The following is an 8,978-nucleotide window of genomic DNA, read 5'->3' as shown; positions in this document are numbered from 1 at the left end:
CACAAGTGAATGTCTTCAATACTCTGAACTGAATATGAGGCCAACAGAAGAACATTTACTCTAATGATATAACATTTCTTTAAGGAATAGCATAAACAACATGGACATGTACTGTAATATTATCATACTGTATTTTATTTGATCTACTCCTGATCACTGTGCTCATTCCCTCCTCTTTTCTTCTTCTTTCACTCTATCAGCTCCACTCATCTATCCCTGGGAATGTCCTCCACTCAAAAAGGAAAAATATAAAACAAAAAGTTTTAATATTTCTGACCATAAAATGAAGATGCAAAAATATTACTGCCGTATATATACACATCTGCTCCACCTCTACTCTCCTTTCCTCCTCTTTTCTTCAATCCTGTCTTGTCAACACATTTTCATCTCCTGTCTATGGGGGTAGATTTGTCTCATTGTTATTTGTGTAAATGTGTAATCTGTAAATATAAAACACTTTGCACAAATGGATGAATGGTTGCAACAAACTCAATAGTAAAGAAATGATACCAGTAATCTCTTTACAGGTTGGATGGGTGTGAAATGTGGTATATTTACAATGTGTGTGTTTGCTCACGTGTTTTGTGTCTTTTAATGAAACAGGATGTAATGTAATCTGATTCCGTCCTGCTGCTAAAGGAAGGGCTGGCATTGGGGTAAACAGCAGGAAATTAAGAAATGCCATTCAGGCCCACCGCCAGAACAGTAATGGCATTCCAGCACGTGTGGTTCGCTTCAGGCCTGGTTGTGGGTTATCTGTATATATCGTATCGTATTTTTTGTATTTTATATTCTAAACATACATTTAATAGTAATCACTGTAAAATTGACTTATTTTTGTCTCATTCCTGAGCGCACAAGGGGACTTTCTGAGCACAAATACATTTTGCAAACAAACTAATTATATTTTGAAGAAAAAATATCTTTGAGCAAATAATAACATGACCTGAGCAAACTTAAATCTGTGCTCAAACGTATTTCTGAGTTTGTTATTATCCACATCGTCGCACAATACTAATGTGTGTCACTCAGCTTTAGTCAGTTGTATGAGAAGCTGCTGGGCCAAAACTGAATTCTTCATTTGTATATACAAATATACTGGTTATAAGCACTTGCACGTACATGCATACTATCAGGCGTACACTGTACTTGGAAACACACTATTCATTTCTAAGAAATAAAACCTCCTTAAAAATTTTAACTTTTGTTAGCCTTACTTTTAAATATCACCTTTGGTGTTTGTGCTTGAACAAATTTTAAGTAAAAATATTTTCAATATTGTATTGTGAAGAGCTGCTTAAAATGTCCTTGTTCGCCCTGCAATGGAAATTCATTTTATTTAATATAATTTTTTTTCAAAGGGATACCAGAATCCACCTCAGGCCAGAACCACACCTTATGGCCCCCCACAACCAGCAAGAAATGGTAAGTCATGCTTATGACTACACCCTTTTTTTTTTTTAAATTAGGGTCCAAATGATTTTGAGCTTGTACAGTGATGTTCACAGACAATTCTGTAGTTGGTAATTGTAAATCATTGTTTGGGAACATAGAGATGAACACACACATTTCATTTATGTCTCAAGGGGAAGTTGTAGTAGTATTTCCATTATTGTGAATGTGTGCACGTGAATATTCACAGGATGTCCTTTGCAAACAAACAACCACAGTATGGAGAGATGTGCCAGTACAGGAAAGAGGGTGAAAAGGATATCCTCATGAAGTACCTTTTATTGGTGGACAAAAATGGCATTCTATTCTCCATTCAATTAATATTTTATCTGCTTCATGAATTATACACAATATGTGCATCTAAACAATAAGTATATTGAAATGTGTGTGTGTGTGCATGATTTAGGTATGCAGAAATACATTAAGAAATGTGTGAGATGACGTGCGCCCTTCTTTCCTCTGGTTGACTGTGTGTTCCCGGATATGAAAAATTTTCTGCAGCACCTGCAACAAGCAGCTCTTGAGCTGAAACGACATCCTTCAGTGTCCGGATCATCCATTACCACCAGGCCAGACCCCCTGCCAGCAAATATCCGGCACGTCATTTCCATCGACCTCCAAACTCTAGTCTCCAGGCTCTGTGCACGCCAGTGCGTAGGTGGAGGTACGGTAAAGCCGACCCCACATCACAGAGACATACAGTATTTCATTGTTCATTCTTGATGCTATGCTCATGATTCCAGACTAAGTGTTTGTGGATCTTGTAGCTGTTTCTTCAGGCTCTTATCCAGCAGCACCAGACTCTGTACTGCCAGACTCCGGCAATCTGAATCTGGGTCTCCTTCAGCCACATCTGTGAACACAAACAAAACAACTGATGAGTTGATGAGCCAATCGCGTCACGGACACTCTGTGTAGGACAGGACATCCTGGTTTCTCATCTACTTCCCAGAAATATTCGGCCCAGCTGTGTATGGGTGTGCTGTGTGTGTTTGTGTGTCCATGGATATGTGCAAATGCAGGGACATGCCTGACAGAATTACATTATGCAGGTGCGAGCCCATTTACAAGAAACATGTGTTTTAGTGTTAATCTATTATTAGTAACATACAAACTATTTGCTTTATTCATGCATAGATTCTAAATGAAACACTAATGACTAAAATTGTTATCCTGTAATAACTTAGAGCTTGAACAAATGCTCTGCCTGACTCACTTTATAAATAGAGACTTAAATCAAATGTATCTACAGCCCTTAAAATCCAATTACTTCTATGTCAAGGTTCCATGAAGAAAAGGACAGATTTCTCATTTCACCTTTGTTGCCAGCAGAGATTTTTTTTTTTTTACCTGCCAGCCAGGTTCTGGTCTCAAACAGCTGATCGCTGAGGTCCAACAGCAGGTTTTGACTGGGCATGCTCAGAAACACAGAGCAGACAGCGAAGAGGACGCCTCTTCTCACCATCCTTTAACACAGACATATTTCAGGTTACAGCTCAGATTGAAATAAGACAATGACAAACAGCCCGTCCACACCTTATCGCCTGCTCTACTGTTATTTTTTTTTCAGAATGTGGTAATTCTAGAGTGGCCAAGTGATGAAACAAGTTGCTAGGAAAGGAATGCAACCATAAACATACAGTAACCTAATTAATGTTGATGGTAAAAAGCCTGGTTAGTGGCAGGAATACTACACTACTGTGTTGTTAATGGCCACAAGAGTCCTCTTCAGATTCACAGTCAAAAAATCAATTCACACTGAGAAAAACACATGCATTATACTCACTGGTCAACATGGTAGCGTACTGCCCACACAAAATCCAGCAAAGCCCGACCCATCTGTGCAGCTATCTGAAGTACAATAGCACATGTGGTTAGCTTATTGTAATATCACAATATACTGATATATTGAAATATAAATACATATATTAATTATACACACACACACACACATATATATATATATATATATATATACACATGTATATACACACACACATATATACACATATACACATAATCAGGTCAGCATGGACAGCTGAATAAAACTACCGGTGCGTTGACTGCCAGATGCATGAAGAGACCCAAGGTGTGGATCAACCTTCCCAGTACCAGGTGATCACTGCCCAACAGGTCAAAGGTCACTTCAGGCCTAGCAGAAAAATATTAAATTTCATGTTTTAAAAGGTGTACACTTAAGCATAAAAACTATGAATGTTGATCTTTTGAATTTGCAGAAAAGAAAACACTTACTTGTCATAATTCCTGAGCAGTGGAAAAAAGAAGTGTCCGGCAACTGGCGCATAACGGTTAGGGGTGGCCGTAGCTGGAGGTTGTGTGAGACCCTGTAGCAATGAGAGATATCAATGTAGAGCTCAGGATTAAGCCTTCACTCAAACACTGACATGGCAGAAGAAAATGTCTGTCTACTGTAAGTACCTTACTGAGGCGTTTGGTCTTGCTTTGAATCCGCTTCTCTACTACTTGTCGCCAGTGGACAGGGTTGTCACCAGGGTATGCAGTCAAATCAGTACTGGCAGCAGTGCCAGTGGATGGATCTCTCTTTTCAGTGATTGGTTTAGAGAGTTCCTGAGCTGCCAGAGCAAGGACCTAATAAAACAAAACAAGAACAGCTTCATGAATACACTTGTGGCAATGATTAAAAGAGATCAAATCAATCAATACATTTATTTGGTGAAAATACTGCTGTTGTTTTCACCTCCAAGATATCCAGTCGCTGGCGAAGACTGTAGTTCAAGGAGTAAAACTCTGCAGTCAAATACTGAGTCACCTATCAAAGAGCATAAATAGACATTGTGAAAAAAGACAGAATGGATTTTTGAACAGTAATTTTGAACAGGAAAAGGTACACAGTGCTGAAACTGAGGTGGAAGATCATACAGGGATACAGTCAGTGGCAGTGAGAGCCACCATAGTTGCCTGTCTGAGACTCAGGAAGCCATTAATGCTGTATTTATCCTCCATGTGAAGAAGCACTTTGGTCAGCTGGACACTGATCTGAAAATGGCATAACAAATAAATATGAATCATAATGTGAGAAATGGTCTGTAATATTTGCTTTAAGAAGAATAAAATACTGGAATGTTTTGGTGTTGGTGTCATACTTCTCTGGTTGCAAAAACGTTCTTCCTCACCAAACCCTCAGCAACTCTCAAACTGAGCTCCACACGCATCGGGTCCTCTGACGATATTAAATCTGGATGGGTTATAAGATAATAAAACACTGGAGTTAGTCACACAACACTTAAAAACAACTGCATTAGATAAGATCACTTAAATTGAAGAGATTAGATCTGTGAAGCCGTACTTTCCAGACAGTCGCGTAGGTAGCGAGGTGGGGATGCTTGACTGATCTCCTGATCTCCAGACATATCGTACGGAGTGAGCTCATCATCACTGGATCGATAAAAGACTCGTGGTCAACAATACACCTCAATAATCCCTCCAATGCTAAACAAAAATGACAAATACTTCAAAACCTTATTTATACTCACCTATCCAGGTCAGACTCTGGATCAGTTTTTGGCTGAGGTCCTGATTTATTTTGAGATGTTACATTCTGAGTAGATGGAGTCACTTCATTGGTCTCTTGAGGACGATCAACTCTGAAGATGACAGATTTTTTCAAATTTTTGGAACAATTTCAGGTGAGCAAACTGCAACACAGTGATGGAATAATTTCTCATTTCCCTTTTTTAAAGACAATACGTCAACATTCATAATCGTCGGCACAGTGCATTAAAGCGTATCACCTTCTGGGGAACATTGAAGAGAGTGGACCTCATGTTCTCATCACTTAAATAAATTGATCAATGGGCCAAGCTTCCAAATCTTGAAGTGATGTTTAACACCTACCCTTCTACAGGCTCAGGCTCTGGTTCATCACTAGTGACAGGGGTCATGAGAGAAAGCAGCTCTTGAGTTTCCTCATCCTGATCGTACTGCAACACAACACAACGCGCAAAATCAGGTAAAATAATGGCATTTCAGTGAAGTCATTCATCAAATGTTTTGGAGCTAACTGCTCTGACTAGTAATTACACATTGACTGTACCTCAAATTTGAGCTTAGTTCCATTGATATCCATGCGAGAGCTCAGGCACTCTCCCACCACCATGCCCAAACGCCTGATATGCACCACACTGCTGTCCAGGTGGCTCTGCATGCCACCCAACATACACTGAAGTAACTCTGAGAAGAGGAAGAGGAGAGCTGAGTTAAGCAACAATCTCCTTCAGTTTATATGATTGCATTACGGTTGCTGCTGCTACTAAGTGAAAACCTAGTAACTTGTGTTTGGAGATGAATGATACACAACACAAGTTGCCAGAATCGTACCTGAGCGTAGCTCCTGAAGCTCAGAGTCTCTCAGCAGGCTCACACTCAGCAGTAAGGCCTTGCTAACATACACCTGCTGCTCTAGAGGTGTGTGTTTCACTGCACTGGGGTTAGCCCAGGCCTGGGACACAGACCGTAACACCTGAAAACATACACAAATACATGTAATATGAGCATAATGCATTTAACATGATATCATTAGGCTGCTGCACATACCATAAACTCACCTGTATTAGTAGTGGCCTTCGCTCTCTGTCTGCTGCGAGGTAACCCAGAACTATTCTCAAGACTTGAGTCTGGCAAAGAAAAAACACATACTTCATATGATATTTTCAAAATACACATATGATTTACTGTAAGGCTGCAAGTTATCTTCTTACTTTATACTTATACTGTAGTAACAGCAGTTTATGAGTGATGACAAACTGGGCCTTTTTATTTGTTAACACTAGATTCCCAATAATCCGTCCCAAGGCCTCAGGCCTGGAAAAAAGAGGCAAGAGACGTGGTTAATTATGGGCTGACAGAGAATTGACCGCTAGTGTCCAGATAAACAGATGTCTGTTTAAATGAGTATGACCTTCCCAGCCTGACTGAAGCTATAACCACCTTACCCCCTGACAGCCTGCACCAATCCAGTGAGTACGCTCTCTATCCATCGCTGTGGAACATTCTCCAGCAGCTTCCAGCAAACCCTCTGCCACACCATGTCTGAGCGTGTGGAGGCAGACAGCTGAGGAGCCATAACTGCCAGGACAACATCTACAAGAGGAAGAAAAAGCCAAAGGACGATTTAAGGGATTCTGTGTCACTATGGATGCTGCAATAAATAACCAAGGGTCAATTTATTTCCTATACAACTAGTGAAAGAAAAATATTATTTATGTATGAATGATAATAAACTTGAAGAGCCAAGAAATATTTGGTATGACTATATTTCACCATAATCAGCTGTCAACAGTCCCTGAAAGTTTATCAATTCCTTATTTTCTTACCGGTGAATTGAATTTCATGGACAATAGTATTTCATGGACAATAGACCATGTAAAACAGACAAAAGCTATAAAATTTCTTTGATCAATACTTTAAACAATTAACAAAATTGTTATTTATAAATTTACTGAATAATGGAGCTACCCATAGACCAAGAGGCTTGCTGTGTGAATGTGGGAAAACTATGAGAGGAGAAGCAATATAGAAACTTTTCATACACACAGTAAATAAACTCACCGCTATGTCCCTGGATACACACTTTTCCTAGAGTCTGAGCCACAAAAGTTAAGGAACAGTCTGTTCCATCTGTCACACACAAACAAACAATTACAGAAATGACAGTTTATCCTGACACATAACACATTTTTATGAAATCTCTCATTATTGCTAAGTGCTTGACAGATGTTCCCTCACCTTTCAGGGCCTTGCAGGTCCGCTCCAGGGCAGTGAGCATCTCTGTGGCAAGTAACGGGTAGTACTGCTGAGGAAGAAAGAGGGGCTTGTTGTTGGGATGTAACCTGTTGGCGGTGAGGTCCGGCAGCGCCACTATACGCCCCAGGAGAGTCTCTCGGAGCTGAGGGGAGTCAGAGGGAGCTGCCTCCAGACAGTATGACCACAGCAGGTCAGCGAGGCGACCACTCTGAAGGAACTTCTCAGTGATGCTGACCAGGTAAACCAGATTCGTGCTGGGTCTGCAGAAAAGAGACAACATAGTAATTAATGAATGGACAAAATGATAAACATGCTTCACATCCCTCTTCCAGCCGCACCAACCTCAGCGCTCCTATTCCCTCCATCAGCACCAGCAGAGCCTGCTCTGGAGGTCCGTGGAGGAACAGGCCACCCCATAACTCTGTGCGCTGGGCTGCTGTGAGTTTGTGCAACCAGTCTGCCTGGATGTTGCTGACAAGGAACTGAAGGGTGCGGGTGTAGTGAGCTCTTCTGAATTCAGCCCGCTGAACTGAAGTGGGTGTGCTCTCGGGTCCTTCATCCAAGTAAGAGTGGAGTGTTTGAAGAGCAGCAATAATGTCTTTGTCATCTGTGGATGTAGTGAGTGTCCGGAAGCACTGGGCCACCATCAGACGGACCTCAGTGTAAGGGGTGAGTGATTCCATTTTGAAAAAGTTATTAACTGGTGGCTTTACATCCTAGACAAAAAATTAAAGGGACACTTTACCCCAAAACAGCAATGACGTTTCTGTGAAGGCATCCATCTCCACACAACAAAATTAGTCTCCTATAATGAATAACCATTATTTCATTTAGACAATTTCTAAAATGCAATAAAGCTACAACTGATATCAGTATATCACAGCAAAACCTTTTGGACCTTCACTCGTGCTGAGTAGAATTAAGTCTAACTTAAGTCTAAGTCTGAGTTAAAGTCTATCTATCGATCCTGTAGCTAACAGTCATTGAGTGCAGGGGATCGTTATCATCGAAGAAAGGTTTCACAATACAGAATAAACATAAATAAATAAACATGCATCTACATTGGAATTAGCTTAAGCCGCTAGTCCGTCAAAAGTGATACGCACCTGAGACTTTTGATTAAACGAGACAACAGTAATTTACATGACGACTGCGGACACAATTTACAGCCATTGTGACATTAAAACATTTCTTTTCGAGGAGAAATTTACAATTCCTACTGTCAGTTCACGTTATGACAGCCCGCGCTGTCGCTTCGTTTTGCTTGTGCTCCGTCAAAATACGTTCGTGGTGAGCAAGACGGCGACGTAAGGTTCCGGGGACAGTCTGCCCTGGTGCCGCATTCAAGAAGGAAACGTAACGTAACGTTTTGCAACACTTCTGGGTGCTCGTGATGTCATACCCAGTGTATAACTTTCTACATCGATTAACAAATGAACTAATCGGCGAATTAATCAATTAAAAAAGTGCAAGCCGATGACTTAAAATAAAAACCGGCATGTAAGCATACATATGTGAGTAGTTCAAGAATAATATTAGATTAAACTGATTGATAGTGAAAATAATAATACAATTTGCGGGTTACATTACAGCCTTTAATTGAAGTGGTTTCAGCATCTGACATCAAGTTTTCTCAAGAGTAATATGAGCTAAACATCACATTTCATAGTAATTATACTGGTCCAGCATCATAAGAGACCATTGTGTGACTTAGGTGACAGCATCTGTAACATCTGAAAAAA

General features: G+C 40.4%; 1 protein-coding gene across 3 annotated transcripts; it reads right to left on the bottom strand.

Moving 5' to 3' along the window:
• Window positions 1-1,713: 1,713 nt before the first annotated feature.
• Window positions 1,714-8,513, bottom strand: telo2 (TEL2, telomere maintenance 2, homolog (S. cerevisiae)). 3 transcript variants are annotated; one of them, XM_056365217.1, is made up of 21 exons: window positions 8,457-8,513; window positions 7,579-7,952; window positions 7,219-7,496; window positions 7,042-7,110; window positions 6,426-6,573; window positions 6,192-6,294; window positions 6,039-6,107; window positions 5,812-5,953; window positions 5,528-5,664; window positions 5,329-5,414; window positions 4,968-5,078; window positions 4,781-4,869; window positions 4,578-4,669; window positions 4,354-4,470; window positions 4,172-4,243; window positions 3,892-4,062; window positions 3,706-3,797; window positions 3,505-3,604; window positions 3,239-3,303; window positions 2,803-2,918; window positions 1,714-2,305 (listed from the first exon to the last, which is right to left on the bottom strand). In XM_056365217.1, the coding sequence occupies exons 2-21, from the start codon at window positions 7,917-7,919 to the stop codon at window positions 2,184-2,186; spliced, it is 2,520 nt and encodes an 839-aa protein (XP_056221192.1). In that variant the 5' UTR covers window positions 7,920-7,952; window positions 8,457-8,513; the 3' UTR covers window positions 1,714-2,183. The 3 variants fall into 3 exon arrangements, 2 of the variants coding, with proteins under 2 accessions (XP_056221192.1, XP_056221191.1); XM_056365216.1 differs by having other exon boundaries at window positions 8,343-8,504; XR_008826199.1 differs by lacking the exons at window positions 1,714-2,305; window positions 2,803-2,918; window positions 3,239-3,303 and having other exon boundaries at window positions 3,897-4,062; window positions 8,343-8,504.
• Between the last annotated feature and the right edge of the window lie 465 nt (window positions 8,514-8,978).

This window comes from Seriola aureovittata, chromosome 21 (assembly GCF_021018895.1).
Source record: "Seriola aureovittata isolate HTS-2021-v1 ecotype China chromosome 21, ASM2101889v1, whole genome shotgun sequence".
Taxonomy (NCBI): Eukaryota; Metazoa; Chordata; class Actinopteri; order Carangiformes; family Carangidae; genus Seriola; species Seriola aureovittata.
This window is presented reverse-complemented; position numbering and strand designations above follow the sequence as displayed.

Coding starts and splice junctions, on each gene's coding strand:
- telo2 (XM_056365217.1), bottom strand. CDS start 7,919: ATGGAATCACTCACCCCTTACACTGAGGTCCGTCTGATGGTGGCCCAG. Junction 5,415..5,527: donor GAACTAAGCTCAAATTTGAG/GTACAGTCAATG, acceptor GTTGTGTTGCAG/TACGATCAGGATGAGGAAAC. Junction 3,798..3,891: donor AGACCAAACGCCTCAGTAAG/GTACTTACAGTA, acceptor TCATTGCTACAG/GGTCTCACACAACCTCCAGC.